The sequence below is a fragment of the Scophthalmus maximus genome, chromosome 8 (assembly GCF_022379125.1).
Source record: "Scophthalmus maximus strain ysfricsl-2021 chromosome 8, ASM2237912v1, whole genome shotgun sequence".
Classification (NCBI taxonomy): Eukaryota; Metazoa; Chordata; class Actinopteri; order Pleuronectiformes; family Scophthalmidae; genus Scophthalmus; species Scophthalmus maximus.
In genome coordinates, this window is record NC_061522.1 from 11,697,140 (window position 1) to 11,717,771 (window position 20,632).

A 20,632-nucleotide genomic window follows, 5' to 3' on the forward strand; every position below is an offset into this window, starting at 1 on the left:
ATGAATGCCTAGAAACACTTTCACTGAGCCAAACCATCACCATCAATCTCTGTACCCGAGAGGAGTGACGACTAGAAGATGAACATAAGGAGGATGACAGAGTAAAACACACACGACTGCTCCATCAAACCACTGAATGACAAAAAAAAAAGAAAAGAAATAAACAGTTGAGATAAATTCATCTGTCTCTGTAAACACAGGCATCTTACACTCAACAGAAATCATTTATTTTGCTACTTTTTACAATGTCAGTAAAAAATCTTACAGACACAACGTGACAGACAGTGAAAATAGCAGTAAGAAATAAAAGCAGACCCTTCACATGACCATGTCAAATCATCATGATGGAAGACCTGTACACACGTATACATAAAAAAACCAATGAGTAAATTAGTGACGCTCTGCTTATTTATGTTATTAAATCAAGTTTTGCACCTACAGGGGAGAATAACCACATCATGACATAAATATGGTAATGAGCAGCCAGGAGGTATAATGTAAATACATTTCATTCATTTTCTCTCACACACACACTCACACACACCTCAAGAGGATTGACATAGAAGCTATTTAGCCTAATAGTTATGAAAAAGGGAAGTAAAACAACAATATTCTACATAAAACAAGATACAGTATGAAGGATCTTGAGATGTAATGCTCATAAATTCAATGTAACAAATATAATGGGGATTGCAGACTGGCCTAGGGAGAATTTGAAATATTCATTAAAAAAAAATAACGAAGGACTGATCATCAATGATAAGAATCTATTATCTCTTGTCTCTTGTCATGGCCGACACAAAGGGGCCAAGTCTATCGACTTGTACGGGAAGAGAATTTGTCAGAAAAGTGCGTTTAAATACTGGACGTGGAGAGGATGTCCTCCACCAGGTGCTTGTAGACCCAAGCGTCTCCCTTTAGCCTCTGGCGGCGGACACCGACGACCTCTGGCCTCTGCAGCATGCACACTTCCAACTCAAATGCCATCGTCACCTTCCCAAAGTCGCCCCATGTCTGACACTTTAGGGTATACCTGAATTAAGGGGCAAAAAAAAAAGAAACCCCACAAACATTAGGGTTTGAATACCGAGCAATCTGGTCAGAAAAAGGGGAAAGATTAGGTTTGTGCTCTTACCCTTTCTGAATAAAGTCAACATTTTTCTTTGGCAAGATGGAGAGGATCTGGTTAAGCACCTGGTCCGGGTTTGTCTGACTTGTCAAAGTCACATTGTATTGTGCCTAGTGGAGGACACAGACACTGATCAGAAATTGCTTCCTCGTCAAAAACTATTAGAATATTTGACAACTATTGTTCAAGTCAGTAACCAAAACAAGAATAAGAAACATTCTCTGGTTCCGGTTTGTCAAATGTGAGGGTTAAATTAAATGTTTTTTTTAAACATTGGTCAGACATTTTCAGGATGAGACATCAGGTTTATGTGACACAGAACAGGGAATGAGATCTGCATGCGTATACCTTGATCTTGCGGGGGCCATCGCGCAGGGCTCGCCTCTTGCTGGGAGTGAGCATAGTGATCACCTTATCCAGGCCTCTCTCCAGAGAACCAAACATCTTCCCCCCTCTCTTCTTCTTTCCGCTGTCCCCCGTAACAGCCAAGTCCAAAGAGCGAGACCTGCGGAGCGAACAGGGTCTCACATGGAATCACTCTAGCTTGACATTTGATCGGTTGAGGTTGCTCTCACTCGTCCCTCCCAGTAGCTCACATATTCTTTCAATTCTGCCTTCTTGTGCACTGTAGCGTTTGTCTCTTCATTTTAGTGATTCCCTGACTCAAATTAACTTATAAGTGAGTGACACTGTTGAAGGACAAGCATTTTTACATTTTATTTTTGAAATCACAATTGCAGTTCAGTCTCTACAGCCCATTGGCCTCCCTAAAATCTCCAGTAAACTTAGACCTGAACTTCAGTCTTCCCTGTTTCAGTTTTTACCGTGTTAAGTAACTCACTTACTCCCATGCCCTACTTCTGACTTTGACTTCCTTTTTTTCACCTCAGAGCCTCTCGCGTCCCGTTTGTCGCTCACCTTCTCTCAGGACTGAAAGCCAGCATTTCAATGTTGGCAGGCTCCCTGTTCTCTGCTGTTCTCTTCTTGCCGTGTTCTTTGGAGGCACTGCCACCTACGAGACACACAAATGATTTATTACAAACTCAGCAACTCCTGAGAGGAAATGTTTTTTTAAAAAAGACCAGGAAAACTGTACTGAATTGAATTAAATGTAGAAAGTTACGAGTACTGCCCTGATGCATGGAACTAGCTGGCTTTCACACTGGAGTAGTGAACACAAAGACTTTGGTGTAAACAAAGACAAGTGGTGTGACACAGACTGACACACATTCATGCACACACACACACAGGTAGACTACAGTGGCAGAAGAACACATGTCACTACAGCCCACGTGGGACATTGTGCGGAGGAATGAGACAGCTACACCTGTCACAGCACACGCCTAGGGACAGACCACAGTGCTCGTGTGTGTGGACAAGTATGTCAGAGGCAGCGTGTCTGCGCTGTAGACATGCTGCACTAGAACAGGCGGCTGTAAAGAGCACAGGACGGAGCCTGGACGTTTTAACACCAAAAAGGTCTGTGGCTCGTGGTAGAGTCTATAGTGGAAACTAATGGGGCTGGACATCGGAGCAGCGGATTCACTTTGACAAATAATTAAGACTTTAATGATTCTCCATTCACATTAGTGTCCTTCAGTTACAGATAAGTGAATAGAATTAGCTTTCCTGATAAGAACCTCACCTTTGAGTTGACAGTGATAAGTGTGTCCATTCTCTGTGGCGTAATGACAGCTAAATCATTGAAATATGAGTGGCTTTGGGATGAAAACAGGTCCAGTAAATGAGTTTATTACCAGAAGACAATTTACTTGCAAATGTGTGGCATGCGGATGTGGCACTTGTGATTATGAGAGCTGCATGAGACGAGGGACGGATAAATGAAAAGAGCAATGTGGAGGGGGCAATTGGCTAATGAAAATAATCTATATTGCACTTGAAGCTTATTTTCAGTTTAGAACAAACAAAACACATTACAGTACACGTATAAACTGCACAATGAACTGAAACTACAGCAGAGTAACTGTGAGGTTCTTTACCTTTAGGCGTGACTGCATTGATTTTGCCACTACTGCTGTTAGCATTTTGATTGGGTGTGGTCAACACATTCTTGTTGTGGCGTGCGTTCTTCTTACTGGACACTGGAGTTCGAGGAGTTGGCAACACAAAGATGTCAACATCTTTCTCCTGAACAGCAATATTCTCCTTGTTCTCAATGGTTTGCTCTCGGTCTCTGTCCCTCCTCTCCTGGCAGTGGTGTGTAGTCGTTCGCCCCCTCTCTGGAGTCGGGCTATAAGCACATCTTCTCTCCACTGATGGCGATGATGCCAGTCTCTTTAGGAGGAAAAGTGAAACGTGATATGAGTACAGAGCCATATACCTGGTCTCTCAATGCTGAGAGCCGACACAGACGTACCCAAAACACAAGAAAAGCATATATTCGTCCTAACTTTCATATACCGTATCTTTGTTGTTTGCAATTCCATCTGGCTGACCTCTGACCCCCTGGGGTGTATGATGTGTGATTGGAACCCATGGACAATCATCAATGTAGTCTGAGCATAAATCCAAAGAACCCACAATCACAGCGTCTTCATCCTCACTGAAATTAAGGGCTTCCCTGGTCTGAAAGCAGGAGAGAGTATTAGAAATGGAAGACAAGTAGACCAAAATGATTCATCGCATCCCTTTGTGCCAGGAAACAGTATGTGTATAAGGTTCAGGGAAAAGGTTTAAGGACCGAACCAGAACAGCTGTTAAGACCCAGGCAGACGGCAGAGCATTGTGGGAGTTGTGGTCCCGAGTCTGACCTGTAGTCCCTGGTGTGAAGGAGAGCAGAAGTCCTCGCAGACAGTTGGTTCAGGGCGCAGGCGGACAGGCTTTCCCCTCTGTTTCTTTGACAGCAGCAGCAGGTAGGTGACTGTGGTGTGGTCATACCGCCACTGTGGGAGTCAGCATGTATTAGACTGTAAATCTAACAAAACTACGCAAAAAATTTATTGACACATAAAATCCATCTGTTGTAATTTCAACATCAAAAACACACAAAGTCAGTTGATGAGGAACTGATCAGCGTGATAAACATCAATGCAAACATTCAAATGTGCAGACAACTTTGCACACACCTCCTTCACCAGGGCTGTGGTGCTCTCTCTCGATCGCTTCATGTTGACTGCCATCTCAGTGATACAGTCCTCATCTATGTGGCCGAGCTACAAAAAAAAGATTAAACTCGTCAGAGAAAATCCAAGACAGACACTTTGTATATGTTGAGTACAATTCTCAAAAAATGAATGCATTATAGTGCTCTTTTGGGAAAAGTACTTGTGTGTGTAGACTCTTGGTGTATGCATATGTGTATATATACTGTTTATAGTTGTGTGTTTGTGCGAGTGTACCGGCTGCCTGCTGTACCACTCCACGGGGCTGTTGTAGTCTCTCATCACCCATGGATGGTCCAGCAGTTGTCGAACACTAATACGCCGCTTGGGGTCCACCTACAGGACACACACAGAAACTACAACTTAATATGCAACTCACCACAGTCTGCCAATACTATGCAGCAGGAAGTAGTACTGTGTATTATTATCAGAATGATGAGAAATGGACAAGTAACACAAAGTTTATGAAACAATAATGAAATACTCACTGTCCAGGAGGCTGAGTGGACAGCAGACAGCAACAGATAAAAGAGGAAATTGAATAACTGAATCCCTACCTGCATCATCTGGTTGAGGAGAAGGACACTGCCTGGAGAGAGCCACCGGGGGTTGTCGTATTTACCTCTCTGAAGATATGAAAGACGAAGACAACAAACACATCAATAAAAAAACTACATTATAAAAAAGAAAGACACTACAAACATGAATCCTTCCTAAGTTCAAGGATTTGCTTAAGTGGTAATATTTAACAAAATATGATTATGAGGGGACACAACAACTTGAGTGATTGGTCTCGAGAAATTAAGCAGCATTTTAAATAAAACTTCTATTTAGTATTTTATACAGGGAAAGGAAAACATTTTTAGGACAGCAACTCTCTTACTGTAATCTTCCTGTAAAGGGCCATGCAGTTCTCATCATCGAAAGGCAGGTATCCACAGAGCAGAGCGAACAGCAGCACCCCCATACTCCACACATCAGCCTGTAGTTTACACATCACACAGCAATATTTCAACTTCAAGTGATACAGCCAGGATTTCACAGCTCAGTTGCACAGAGTCATGCACCAGTGAACATGATCAGAACACCATGAAGAGGCAGAATTGTGGAACAGGCAGGTTATCATCAACTTAAGTGAAGAAAAAAAAATCAAGTTTTGTGGGTTTAAATAAGGACAAATCTTGGAAATGCCTCCCCAATGGTTCTAAAGGTTGTAAACGGCATTAAGCCCACATCTCTCACCTCTGAACCAATATATGATTTTCCCTGGATGAGTTCAGGGGCAGCGTACGCAGGGCTCCCACAACACGTCATCAGCTCATAGCCCAGACCTCCCTAAGAGAGCGACAACCACATCAGAGCCAGACCACACAAAATACATGTGCATGCTGTGTTTGTATATAGAAATCAATATTAGAGAACGACTGATAGTGGATTATTTTCAGGCAAATTGCCATTTTATGTAGTAAAAAATTTAATTTTATGAAGATATTGGGCTAAAGCATATACATATACATACACACACATATATGCATATATATAGACACAAACTTGATCCCGACAGTGTAGCATATTGTAAACAAGATAATCGGAGCACACTCTGGTGGACAAACTCTGTGATGACACCCTCTCTAAATAACCCCAAGCATCTTCTCTACATTATATTCTACAAAACGATTTTGACTTTGGTGCATATTGGAAAACAGTAGCCGATTTATCTGTAATATGCCAATATTGAATGATAAAAATTGGCTGACCGATATCAGTCTGGCTCTACGCATTGTAAATGGACATATTTTTTTTTTTAGGTTTCAGCTACTAATATAAAGATAACAAACATAACTTTTGAAAAAAACAGAAACAATCTAGACTGTGAAAGGACTGATACAGGATTTCACAATGTAAAATCTGCTGGACTTTCTGTTACCAAAAGCTAAGCGATGGGGTAAATTTAGTATTTTGGTACATGTAACTTTCACATTACTTTGGCAAATACTTCACAGGCTAAATATGTTTAATATGCACACAGAGGGACAGGGAATGTGATGTTGTACCTTAGGTTTGGCACAAAGGCCAAAGTCAATGAGCTTCAAGTTGTGGTCTCCATCAATTAACAAGTTTTCCTAAAGTTCAAAGAGACAGACATTGCTGCAGGCATTAAATTCACACAAGACTGCAGAGAAGTAGACTCATTTTGCTGCAAGTTCTGTCAGATAGTGGTGTTTTTGTTTTGTATTTACCGGTTTTAGATCTCTGTGCGCGTATCCCTGACTATGGACATAGGCCATCGCAGATACTATCTGTCTGAAAAACACCCTGGTCTCCTCCTCTGACAGTCGGTCCTTTGCTATGATGTAATCGAACAACTCCCCACCTGGGCAGTACTGAGAGAAGAGGGCAATAGGAGAGGGACACAAGGGAGGCAAATGGATGAATAAGACGTTATCACACACACACACTGACACAGATTCTCTTTGCGTACTGTGCGCTTACCTCTAGCACCATGAAGATCTGGGTGGAGGTCTCTATGACCTGGTAAAGACGACACACGTGCTGATGACTCAGGTTCTTCATGGCCTCAATCTCCACCTTCACACGGGGCAAGTCATCCTGGGGGAAAGAGATTTAAATATATATATATTTACCTATACAAATAGTTTTTATAGTTTACAGCGTCCTTTACAAAAACAATGTCTGGTATGTTCTGCCTTTCTCTACTGTGTGAATTTTGAATAGCTTTGGATTTTTCTAACGTTTTATGTAGATCACAGGAAGACAAGCAACCTTTCAAACTTTAGTGTGGAAAGGCTGGATTGAAATGCATGATAAAAAAAATTACGACAGCAACCAAAATATTTCAAAATAAAAGGTACATGTTCAAATTGAAAGACAATCATTCCTTTGGGAGGCTGGTTGAAAAAGACAGCAGTGACCTCTCCTCTTTGGGTGTGGTAATTGGTTGCAGGAAAACTTTTTTTATATTAGGGTAAGAAGGACGTGGCTGGCTAAAGCTGGTTGGTGATAGTGAAATGGTTTCTCTCTGACTCACCCCCAAATCTTTCTTATTCATGATTTTGATTGCAACCTTCTCTCCTGTCAGGAGGTGTCGACCCAGCTTGACTTTAGCAAAGCCTCCTGAAACACAAACACACAAACACACACACACACACACACACACACACACACACACACACACACACACAAGGTTCACAACTCACGCTGGGGAGGAATAGACGCAGACAAAGCAGCAAATGAATAAATAACGTTAACATGGACGCTACCTGAGCCAATAGTCTCATAAACCTCATAGTTTCTGTGGAGCTCTTCGGCTCCGCGGGGCTCGATCCTTTCCACGGGCATCCTCTCGTCTTCAGCCGCACGACGATAGAACACCCTGCAGCCAGAGGAAATGCTTTGTAGCATCAACTCAATAAACCACTCAGTTAAAGTAGAGAAGCGATCTTTTGTTTGTTCAGCATTGACATTAGCTTGTACTCTTTCTCTGTGTTATGGCTAGCCGACTAGCTCGACTAAAGCAGAGTCGATAACGCAGCCAGAAGTGACAAACTCTTAGAAGAAGCGGCGAAAGTTTGACCTGAATCATTGACTTTACCTGAGTTAGAGAGGAAAAACGGGAGAGGGAGACGTTTGAATCAGTTAACTACCATACGGAGAAGCCCTCGCCTCTGACAGAGATGTTTTTCTATCACAAGTTTGAATTTCGTACGTTGAAGTCAACGACACTTCCTGTTTCCGCTTTGGTGCCGCGCCCGCGCCCTGGTGGTAACTAACCGTTACTGCAGCCATTAAAACAAAACACCGCTGTGTTAGTTGCTGGACTAATTTTGTGGTCGCGTTATGATCATAATGAATTACACTCTAGCTGGGGTGAGAAGAATATTAGTAACATCAACAAATGGTACAAATACCAAACTATGAAAACATATTTATAAAAGTATATGAGTATTATAAGGAAAATGTACGTAAGGCATTAAAAGTAAAAGTACTCAATGCAGTAATCTGGCTAAAAACATACTGTCATGGATCGGTTTCTCCTCGGGCCTACTGAGGCAAAAAATACACAGCAACCACAAAAAGACTCCAAATTACTCCAAAAATGTGGGTACCTTGTTCCTTTAGGCAGGGTTGGTGATGGGGGCTTTCACCTTGCCCCTGAGCAAAGGCATTTCATTTACAGTAAGAAAGGAAAAGCAGCAAAAAGTTAGATTTGATAAACTGGAACCAGGAAATATTTTTCTAATTCTTATTTATTACACTACTTGACTCATCTTCCCAGATGACAATGCCCACATGACATGTTACACACAAAAAAAAGGGAACATGTTCATCCCTCCAGTAGAATCCATAGAAAATGAAAATGTTCTGGTGTCTTGTGGTGGACAAAAAACTTTTGTGTACACCCACTGTCTGAGTGGGGTGCTCAAAATGAAATGACAGACAAAAATAACCGCACCACATTGCACATGGACGGTAATGCTTTTACTGAGAGGTAGTTGTGTGTTGAAAGATTTACCTGCAAGCATAGTTTTGCGTGCATTCATGGGCAGGCACATACAACCTGAGGGATGGAAAGCAAGCATGCTGTGAACTGTTCTGCTTGACCCTGTAGGTATGTGCAGTTGTAGTAGCTGACCAGAGAGGTATATTTATGGTGTCAAAAAGTGTGTGTGTGTGTGTGTGTGTGTGTGTGTGTGTGTGTGTGTGTGTGTGTGTTTGTGTGTTCAACTTCAACAGTCTCAAGCCTGTAATAAGGAAACAGTGAGAGGGGTGAGTGCAAAGACCACTAAATGGATTATAACGGACCCCTGCCTACTTGTCAGCTATCTGTAATGTCTGTATACAACCACTCTCACTGTCACAGTTTTCTTGTTTCTAGTTCTGCACTCGGTCAGTAAGAGTCAGATCAGCTCACAACTTAAGAAAATCCACACCAAGACATTGGGCTTTTGAGGCCATCCCAGTCATTAGCCTGTGAAACATAAGCAAGACATGTTCATGGCATCAAAATATTACATCTTGACAAACGGCCAACACGGAGAGAAAACTGCCTAGGAATTTCAGTGATCGATCAGTGGTCCTCCTGCGTTTCTCATGGTCGTTAGGGAAGGAGTTGGTCGTTAGGGAAGTAACCGGTGGTTAGGGGTTGACCAGGTGTCAGTGGGACGACAGAACCCCTCATTTGGTTTCTGGGGCAGCTGGCCAGGACGGGACAGAGTGACATCAAACACCTCACAGCTGGAAGAAAAGAGAGAGGGGAAGGCAAGTGTGAGGAGAGGAGAAAATGGAGAGAAAAAGGGGAAGAGAATAGAAAGTAGGATGTGGAGAGGAGAAGGAGGAAAATCGAGGGAATGTAAGGGAAATAAATATTTGATGTGACAGAGTGACATCAAACACCTCACAGCTGGAAGAAAAGAGAGAGGGGAAGGCAAGTGTGAGGAGAGGAGAAAATGGAGAGAAAAAGGGGAAGAGAATAGAAAGTAGGATGTGGAGAGGAGAAGGAGGAAAATCGAGGGAATGTAAGGGAAATAAATATTTGATGTCAGTGGTGAGCAAAATTTCCATTGACTGCATTGTTCATTCTCTGTCTTTTACCATTGTGTCTTCTTTTCTTCTTTTTTTGTGGCCAGTGTGGCCAGCTAGGACACACACACACACACACACACACACACACAGAGAGTTGTCACAACTTTCAATCTGAGGTGCAAATGGGTGTGACCTCAACTCTGCCTACAAATAACAATACAGAGACACACTGACAAAAACATATTTTATAATAGTCACATATGGGTGATTATCAGAAAAGTCACAGAAAAACAGTTTCAGGCCCCTTTTTTCATCAGTAAGACCTTTCCATTCCCAAATCTATATGAGCTCACAATTTAACAGCACATTGAAGCATATTTTAAATGAACTGTAGCATACTGTAAGCCAGTGGGTGTTCCCCCTCTGGGTCCTTTTATAAGATGCAACAAAAGAGAACCCTTTTTTTGAAAAATATAAATGGTTGAAATGCTTTTGAGGTCAAGTTCCGTTACAGTCAATGGTTTTAACAGACAGAATGGTCATGGAAGGCCTGAGGGTTTCCCGGTTAAATTTCACACATACAATCCTCAGTACTGAATCATACCATAACAGTCAGGCAACATCTTTAGCTAAATCCCAACATAACACCTCTAATAGCTGCAAAATAAACCACATCATCTTTACAAAATCCTGTACTATTAACATGAATGTTATCAGATTGTTGAAACATGTAACAAGTATATCGGTGTGCTGCCGGTGTTCATGACCCCATGCTTGTTCATATCACTGTTTGAGCAGATCTGCGTGTAAAGGAGCTGCTGTGCCACTTCCAGCTGGGACTCACAGCGTGTGTGAGTGATCAGACGTGGCAGCTATTAAGCTGTCACAGCGGAAAACAGACGTTGTAGCCCTAACAGCGCCTGTCTCACACAGAATTCCCAGTATTCCCTGACAGACTTTCGGCGGCTCCCAAAATGCCTGTATCATAGCTCCGTGACTACCAGTTATTTACTCCAGGGGTTAGGGTCTAACGTCTTAGATCTGGCCCCGTGCCAGACAGACAGAGGGAGAAAAGAAAGAGAGGCATGCATGAGATGTACATCATTTGTATGTAGGTTTAGCTTGTGTTGCGGTGTACACATCAGTGCACTGGTGTCTGTCAGGTCAAAGGGCACAGTGCCACTCACAGAGGAGACACAGACGGCATCATCACTCTCCGCGCTGCTTCCAGCATGCTCGTAAGAACTCTGTCGATTCACAGTATATCATAGACATTGAATCCTCTTCCTTCACCAATACATGTGTGACACCTATATCTTCCATGCACCAACATATGCACCTACAGTACACACACACACACACACACACACACAAGTACGCACGCACAATTACACACGCATGCATGCACGCAGGCACGCACACACACACACACACACACACACACACACACACACACACACACACACACACACACACACACATATTATCACAAAGAAATGGAGGTTCTTATAGAAGTTGTGAAATTCTCATTCCTGGCAATTTCACACCCATGTTGTGAACAGCTGCGGTGTGGATCAGCTGGCAATCCAGAGAAGTTTTTTTTTTCAGCGTTTAACTGCGGTTTCTGCCAACACAAGTACAAAACAGGTAGGAAAAAAAAATTATCTCCGCTCCAGCTCACTAAATTTCTCCACACTGCGACATTAGGTTGCAGTCAAAGGCAGTTTCTGATATTTATAACTCCCATCTCTCCTAACTCCCCAACATAAAACAGTGGAAAGTTAGAGAGCCAGACAAGCTATGCTACATTGTGTGTTTGCAGGGCTCAAACACTCCAGTGCCCAGAAATAAAACCTTCAGCCAGGGGAATATATTGCACCCATATGTTTTTGAACTTCTCCAAATCCTTTATGTCCATGAAAATAGTATCACAACCAGTCCAGATGAAGACGTTGCGAGTTTGTCACTGTGTGGTTTTGATTCCTGGCCAGTGGATTTATAATTATTTGCGAATCGGGTGGTTCCCCCCAAATGGTATGGTGGAGAACTGGAGTCACTTTAACATAGGTATCTTTTGTGTGAATCATTGATCAAGGTAAAAATGAATAACTGTAAAGAATAATGGTACTCCACACATTTTGTGGTCCATGACACAAAGAGAAAGTGCAATGAGTTGTGAACAGATTAAACATATTTTTTCAATTATCCTCAATCCAACCCTTTCTTACTGTGGTATTTTTAATTTAGACTTTTTTCCTTCCTACCCCCCCATTTTCAGTGCTGAAATGAAAAATGGAATAACTCAGAACAAGACAAGCCTTATAAAGTGAAAAACAAGAAGTGGGTGGAGAAGTCAGAGGAAGATCAAGAGTGATGTGTGTCCATACAAAGCCTCACATCAAAATCTCACATGACGATTCACAGGCAGAGATATTGGTTTTGGACGAGCTTTAGGATGAAAGAGCTGGGCACACACACACACACACACAAACACACACACACACGCACAGAGAGAGTTGTCACAACTTTCAAACTGAGGTGCAAATGGGTGTGACCTCAACTCTGCCTACACTTTATAAAACACTTTCTCTCGACATTACTCCTTTGTCTCTTTTCCCTCCCACCCCTCAAGCCAACCCCACCTCACAAACACACACTCCCCCATTAAACATGTGCGTGAACGTGTGTTTGTGAGTGTCCTTCCTCAGTCTCTCCATGGCTGAATTGTGGCAGCAGCTCAGCTCCCTCCGGCAAGGTCGAGCTCTGGCTCTCCTCCACTTCGTTTGTCTTCTCTACCCACCCTCAGGTGCTCTTCCCTGGGATAACAAAGCCAGTCCATCCCCTCTGGAGGTAGGACATCCACATGGTCATGTAAAGAAGAGTAAATGTCATTTGTATTCGTGTGTAGCTACATTAATGTTTGGAGCTGTAATTTGATAGGTTTTTTTTATGAAGAGTTTTGTTATGTTCATACAAATGATGTATTGTTCTTGTGCACACTAGAAATCAAACCACAATCTGGTCATGGAGAGTAGCTGCAGGACAGACCACCAGTTGTTATAGATTATTTCTGTCATTCTCACTCAGGCTAACTAATCACTAACAGATCAGGTTATATCAGATAATGAATAAAACACAAAAAGGGAAAAACCAGAGGCTTATTAAGAAAGACACGGCTTAAAAAGAATAAAAAAGCTTGTGCAGAGGAGGAATGGAGAGGAACACCGCAAAGGTTCCCCAACTCAAACCAACTGTTGGACTGGACTGGGCTGAGTGAGCGGTGGGATTTCCAGCAAGAGGAAGGGAAAGAGAGTTGGAGGGCAGGATGGATGAGTGAAAATGAGACCCCCCCAAAAAAGCAGCTATGTGATCCACTGGAATTTATGATTTTACTGCTGAAACACACAACTGAGATGGTGAAACTGTGGCTCAGAGAGCAGGCAGAGGGTGTCTGTACTTGTACACATACAGTGATTGTGTTGGTGGTTTTGTGTACATAAAAGTGTGTGTTGGCAGGGGTTTGAGGTGGTGAAGGGGAATTTCTCTCGGACTTTCCTGCACGTTGGCTACCACAAGATTACAGAGATTCCGTCAGGAGCGAGAAACATCAACATACAGGAAACATTAAAGAGCCGAAACTACCTGGGTAAACACACACACACACACACACACACACACACACACACACACACTCACACACACACAAACACACACACACACACACACACACACACACACACACACACACACACACACACACACACACACACTCACACACACACAAACAAACACACACACACAAACACACACACACACACACACACAAACACACACACACACACACACACACACACACACACACACACTGTAACAACAATGTATTTTTAGCATGACAAACACTACAGTGATGGACAAACGTGGGGTTTTCCTCCAGCTCTGAAGACCCAAAATGGAGTCTCCATCATCAATGGAAACTGGGTCATTGACAGGCCGGGGATCTACACTGCCGTGGGAACACAGCTGATGTACCGGCGACCCAATGAAATCCGCTCTCGCATTGGAGAGTCCATCACCGCACCTGGGCCGCTGACTGAAGACCTGCATGTTTATGTGAGATGCAAAATGGCACTCATCATATCATTTGTATGACTCCTTCAAATGCCTACAGTACATACTGCATTGTACTACAATACAGTAACAATAACAATAACAATATTACTACATACAATCTCTCTTTTTTACAGTTGATCTACCAGCAACCAGGCCCTGGCGTATACTTTGAATACAGTGTTCCTTTACATAACACAGACCCGACTCCAGAACCAGATGCACCTTCTGGTATAATTCCCCTGGGTGAGTGCAACACCCAAACCTACACTTAAAGCTGTATAAGAGTGACCCGAAATGACCACCGTGCCATTTTCTCATACCAAAGATTCTAGTTTGCCCTCGTGATCATAACACATAACAGATGCGTCTGTTTGTGTCCTCACAGCAGTGTCATAGTAACACCAGTGTGTATCATTTTCCGCAAAACTGTCCTTTTGAAAATTTGATTAGGGTTTTGATAGCATTAGTAAGAGCAGGCAGGCGGCCAAACTCTGTTCGAGAATTTCACCGCACACTGAGACAATAATCAGTCACTTGGGCCATATTTAATTTCTTTACCTAATATTAAACCTTCATTAAAGCAACAGTTTGATTTGGATCAACTAGCACAGGCAAATAATGACTTAATTATAATAGATCTCCTGAACTATCGAAATATATATATATATTTGCAAAGAACATGCACAACCCCACAGGCGATTTCAGCCGGCCGATTAGACCTTTGCCCAGGTTGAAGACGGGTGGAGCAGTGCTGGAAGATGCTCATCAGACTCCATGTATTGATATTTTGTACAATTTTCTCTTGCACTTCGTATACAAGAAATTGATCAGCCTACATGTTTCAAATTAACAAGGAATGAAACAATATGTGCAGTGCTGGACGTCACCAAACTGCAATTCCAAACTGCCACTGTAAGCTGTAAAGAGAAACCACAGTGCTTTTCCAAAATATTTAATAACTTTTTGGTTTTCTGAGGTGTTACTGGGGTTGTTTCGCCAAAATCCACAATTAGTTTTGATTTTTTCCATCTGTGAGCAGCTGCTCCACTTCCTTTGTGCACGGCCAGAGAGAGGTGTACATCAACAGCACGCATAAAAGTCAGTTTTGTGCTGAATGAGAATACGTTTCTTTGATACTTTACAAATGTGAACTACACACCTGCTTAGGATCATGCTGAATCATGCTTAGTATTTGTGATTTATATCAGCCTGTGCAACACTCACACTGTAACCTGTAACCATTTTTTGTTTCACCTCTCCCAAACTTCCACTGTCCACTGTCTAGTCGACACAGTGGACCCATCCCACCCAGGTGACAAAGTACACCAAGGTGACATTACCAACAATGACATCACCAAGGAGACACCCTATCACAACCAGGTTCCCCCTGACCCGAGCATGAACGCTAACCCTCGGCCTACTTACACCTGGACAAAGAGTGGGCACAAAGAGTGCAGTGCAAGCTGTGGCAATGGTGAGAAAACACAAAGAACACAAAGAAATGATGACCACACATTGAATTAATACTTTTGCAAAGTAAAGCACATATAGTAGTAGTAGTAGTAGTAGTAGTAATTATTAGTATTGTTATTTATTTATAAAGCAGCTCTAAGAACAGGTTTTACAAAGTGCTTCGATAGACAAAGCAGAAGCAGGGGCAGCCGCAAAATGCATTAACACCATTAGAAATAAGAAATAAGCAATATAAGACAACATCATGTAAAAGCAGTAAATACAAATAAAAGGAATAGGAAAATATCACGGAATCTGGAAGCCTTATCTTCTCAGGCAGGTCTTTCCACAGCAGAGGAAGCCCAATGGCAAAAGCACACTTAAGCCTTTAGACTTAAGTCTAAATGGGTCAACATTTCCTGTTCTGTAGCTTGGGGCCAGACCTAGGCAAGTTTTAAAAGTGATCAGTAAAATCTTCAAATCAATTCTAAACCAAATAGGGAGGAAATAGAGAGAAGCCAGGATTGGGGTGACGTGATGTTTCTTATTTAAACCAGTAACACTGATGTGTTCTGAACTAGCTGGAGGTAAGGAAGAGACGTTTGATTTATGGCAGAGAGAGTTACAGTAGTCAAGTAGAGTCTTGAGAAAATAAACCTTGTGTGTGTGTGTGTGTGTGTGTGTGTGTGTGTGTGTGTGTGTGTGTGTGTGTGTGTGTGCCAGGCAGGCGTCAGGTGCTCTGGGAGTGTGTTGAGAAAGATTCACAGGCGACTGTTCCCACTGACCTGTGTGACCCTGCGCTTGAACCAATAATGCAGGAAGAAGACTGCAACATCCAGCCCTGCGCTGCATAGTGAGTGACACGCACACGCACATGCACACGCACACGCGCACACACACACACACACACACACACTAGCCATAAATCAGCCACTCGTCACAGTTAATCACCCTGACTCACTTTGGTGTGGCTTTGGTTTACATGTCCTGTGGTAAAAAACACTCAATGTTGCCAAGATGTTGTGGAAGTCTGTTAACCGTATGTTTGGCTGTTGGTCTGTTGGATATTTGATCCATGTTAACTGTCAGTCTGAATTATACAACGTTTCTACTGGGAATGTATCAGTGGACTGAACAGAGGACTGAAAAACTGAAACAGAAGGAGGAGAAACATCTGAACGTGAAGGAAACCACAGGCTTGAAAAACACCCCCTGTAGAGCACGTCAACTGACCTCACACAACAACTGTGGTTGAAAAAGAAGACAAGGGAGCTGGGACATGCTCTGCTTGAGGAGAGTCACTGTTAACTCATGGAACACCATGAAACCACAGTGTCTTGTGATGGACCATGAGCTGCTCTTTATTTCCTCTCATCCTCGCTGTGTTCTCTGTGATTGACTCACAGCTGGGATGTGGGGGAGTGGTCAGAGTGCAGCAAGAGGTGTGGACCCGGCTCCCAGCACCGCCAGGTCATCTGCCGCCAGGTCATTCACGTCCACACCAATGGGACAGAGTCCTCGATTACTGTGGCACCAGAACTGTGCGGGTCGTCTGATAAGCCGGTGACCAAGTCTACCTGTCAGCTGAAAATTTGTAGCCAATGGGAGATTCGATCTGAGTGGAGCCCGGTGAGAAGACACACACACGCACGCACGCACGCACGCACGCACACACGCACACACACACAAACACTCCAGAGACTTCAGTGCTCAATATAAAAGGAATAATATTACAATGTAAAATTTGAGTATATCATATTATATTAAAAGGTTGCATGAAATGGAATTGAATCAATGTTCACAACTATTCCCCATTTAAATCTGTCCATAGCCAATACCATATTTTATTAATCAGATTATCTCACGACCTGATAGCTGTGTGAACAACATGTAAGTTATACATCTCAGTAATTCAGTAATCAACAGACAGACGGGCATAAAGCCCACTTCAGTTTGGCAGTAATGGTTACATTATTACTGAAGCTAAAGTAAACACAGCAAGCAGAAAAGAAAAATGACCTCTTCCCTCTCCCCTCCTCCCACCCCTCTGCCACCATCTTTCTCCCCCAGTGTTCAGTGCCATGTGGGGTGGGCCAGCGCAGCCGGGAGGTGGTGTGTTTGAGTAACCAGGGTGATGTGGAGGAGGATGAGGAGTGCAACGTTAACCTAAAGCCAGACACACTGCAAAACTGTGACGTGGGAGCCTGTGCACGCAGCTGGTTCACCTCCCTCTGGAGCCACCGGGTAACACTGCAACTGTTAATACAGTATGGACTTGAGTGTGTGTGTGTGTGTGTGTGTGTGTGTGTGTGTGTGTGTGTATGACAGAGAAGGGGGAAAAAAAGTGCAATCATCCTTGTAATCTTGAAATGGCACTGATTTACCATGTACGTGCATCCTCAGTGCTCTGCAGAGTGTGGTGGAGGCAATCGAACCCGGACAGCAATATGCCTGATGGATCATGTGACTGATCTCCCATTGGCCAGCTGTGAAGGGGAACGTCCTCCAGAAGTGACATCATGTGACTCAGGGCCATGCCAAAACCAGCTGGAGTGGTACACAGGACCTTGGGGTCAGGTAATTCACGTACACACTGTTCATACAAACATGGATTATTCTACTAAAAGAGCATTTATACAATGCAACGTCTCATGTGTGTGTGTTAATGAAGTGTTCTGCAGAGTGTGGGAACGGCACGCAGACTCGCAGCGTCGTTTGTGTTTTCAACAACAACGGTCGCGTGGAGATTGTGGACCAGGCGAAATGCTCCAGTCTGCCTCAGCCAATCACAGCTCAGACGTGCCGACTGAAGCCATGCGGTGTCCAGTGGTACGTCACAGAGTGGAGTGCAGTAAGTGTCCCCAAAGTCTCTCTGTCCTTCTACCATGCGCCAATAAACCCCTGTTTTAATGTCTTGCACAGAAATAGTATTTCAGACATGTGACTGTAAGATTCAGGGGTTATAAAGGCCATTTCACCCAAAATACATCATATTCTTTTACTTATTCACAGTGGCATTTTGACATGCAGATTTTTGCTACCACCCAAATACACAGAATCAAAAAATCGACAACAACACAAATCATTTGAGAGAAAACGAGAAAATAAGAAGTGGCCGCAAGTGCTAATGATGAACACATAATATCTACTCACATGTCTCACGTGTCAACAAGTCTATCTCCATTGCAACAGAGAAAACTCCAACCACAATGACCATAAATCAAATGACAAACCATCATCAATTAACTGAGAATATTCTGAAAAGATTTATAAATGTCATTTTCATTGTGTCTAAATGGTGTCTTCATTCAATCCACAGATGACATTGTGTTTAATGTGTAATATGTTATGTCTGCCTTTGCTCTCTTTTTGCATCAACTCAGTGTTCTCGTTCCTGCAATGGTGGCTACCGTGTACGAGAGGTGCACTGTCTTGCTGACAACGTTGCCCCGAGCGACCGCTGTGACCCCAATCCGACCCCAGAGAGTCGAGAAGAATGCAATAAACAACCTTGTGTCGCTGAGATAAGTAAGTCTAACCAGCAGTTTGCACACTTTCGGTGTTGCTGGGTCAGAGTTCACACTGGGGGTTTGAGCGGGATTCCTCTGTGATGCTGTCATTGTTGAAGGTTACCATGGTGAAGATGTTTATCGCCTACAGTCTCGGCCAGGAGGAATCAAGGGGTAGTAAAGAAACAGGGAGGGGTTCTGATGACTTATGATGAAAGATTGTGCCAAAGATTATTCAAATAAACATTTGCAAAAGAATAAGAAGAATGTAAATGTAATATATATATATATATATATATATGTGTGTGTGTGTGTGTGTGTGTGTTTGTACACAGTCAAATCAAATATTGTAGTGGTCCAGAGCCTGAGGAATGTGTGACATAGTATTGACAATAAATCAGTCTTGTAGCAGCTCAGAGCAGAAGAGTGGATTGAATTATATAGAAAGAAAGAATGACATTTGCTTTAGTTCCCCCATTTTTATCACATTCTCATATCCTATTTCTCTCCTTTTCCATTCCAGATCCATCATGCAGTGACCAGTATCACAACTGTATGGTGGTGGTTCAAGCCCGACTTTGCGTTTACACTTACTACAGAAGTGTCTGCTGCGCCTCCTGCTCCCGTGCACAGAATACATACCCCAACAACTCTTTTCAAAAGAATAACATCCGCAGGTGATGTCGCCTCCAAGGTGTGAGGAAATGAAAATGTGAGCACTGTGAAAATGACTCCTAGTTCTGTTTGGAGAGCACCTCGTTTGATATTCAGTCTGCAACAGGTCAACTGACCAGGTGATCAGCCGCCTTCCTCTGTTTCGTGAGCACAGTCGTACACTATGCATAGGTCGAGAGTGTTTTCACTCTGTGTAACTTTAAACTGGACTGGTCACGTGGTGATGTACTTAAACTATATATTTATTCTCAATAAAAATGTGTATAATTTCTGGTACTCGGCTGTTTTTGTTGTATTACTGCATGTCATAGAAAATCAACTGATGTTCACATGATGTTATTGGGTGTTTCAATTAATTTGTAATTTCTAATTAATTACAAATGCACAAACTGTACACACATGAATGGACTGTTAAATGATCGTCCCCGAGTCGAACTCGTTCAGTAGAGGTGTTCAAAGCAAGGACACATCTTTTAACTGCATTGATCATCCCTGTTGTTCTGGACATCTCAGTAGCTTTTAGCAGCACAGCTCCCCTCACTGGTGACTGTGAGCAGTGCTGTCAGCTCAGTCCTTCTTCACAGTACTGTACATTACAGGGGGAAGTCACTGACTATCACAATCTGATAAACCAGATGTAAACAACAGTTAGCTGATGTAGTAACTTGTATGGGACAGTTTTGTACTGAACTGAATGTAACAGCATGGACCAGCAACAGACTGAAATTGAGAGTCAGAATCAGAAGTGAATGTCTCATCCATGTGAATGGTAATATGGGTAATAAGTTCACTTACTGTTGTACGTCCTCAAATGCTGTGAGAACGGTGAGCTAGGAAAAAAAGTGATCCAACAACATTAACAGTGATTCCAATTATTGGAACAGAGCGTATATGAACCAGCAAAGGGATTTGTGATTACCTCTTTTCACAGATGCATACAACACAGTTCATGAAAGTGACATGATGGTATCTTTGTTTTTCAAACAGCCAAAAACAGAATCAAGTGGTTTGATCCACAAAAGGTCAGGAGGTAATGGTGTCATGATCAGTTTTTTAATCTAAAGACACTTGGAAGTCAGGTCGACAAACTG

General features: G+C 42.8%; 2 protein-coding genes across 3 annotated transcripts; one reads left to right on the top strand and one right to left on the bottom strand.

Moving 5' to 3' along the window:
- Positions 1–205: 205 nt before the first annotated feature.
- On the bottom strand, positions 206–8,000 carry melk (maternal embryonic leucine zipper kinase). 2 transcript variants are annotated; one of them, XM_035638183.1, is made up of 18 exons: positions 7,865–8,000; positions 7,533–7,645; positions 7,301–7,386; positions 6,745–6,861; positions 6,492–6,635; positions 6,306–6,374; positions 5,494–5,586; positions 5,135–5,233; positions 4,809–4,877; positions 4,489–4,587; positions 4,216–4,302; positions 3,901–4,032; positions 3,551–3,715; positions 3,226–3,424; positions 2,048–2,141; positions 1,478–1,634; positions 1,136–1,239; positions 206–1,033 (listed from the first exon to the last, which is right to left on the bottom strand). In XM_035638183.1, the coding sequence occupies exons 2-18, from the start codon at positions 7,609–7,611 to the stop codon at positions 856–858; spliced, it is 1,971 nt and encodes a 656-aa protein (XP_035494076.1). In that variant the 5' UTR covers positions 7,612–7,645; positions 7,865–8,000; the 3' UTR covers positions 206–855. The 2 variants fall into 2 exon arrangements, with proteins under 2 accessions (XP_035494076.1, XP_035494075.1); XM_035638182.1 differs by having other exon boundaries at positions 3,130–3,424.
- Positions 8,001–12,435: 4,435 nt separating this feature from the next.
- On the top strand, positions 12,436–19,817 carry adamtsl7 (ADAMTS-like 7). Its single transcript, XM_035637289.2, has 12 exons — positions 12,436–12,645; positions 13,312–13,441; positions 13,730–13,905; positions 14,040–14,148; positions 15,191–15,379; positions 16,081–16,210; positions 16,764–16,986; positions 17,428–17,601; positions 17,761–17,934; positions 18,029–18,208; positions 18,741–18,885; positions 19,390–19,817. Exons 1-12 carry the CDS (start codon positions 12,511–12,513, stop codon positions 19,545–19,547), a joined length of 1,923 nt encoding a protein of 640 aa, XP_035493182.2. The 5' UTR covers positions 12,436–12,510; the 3' UTR covers positions 19,548–19,817.
- The last annotated feature ends 815 nt before the right edge of the window (positions 19,818–20,632 follow it).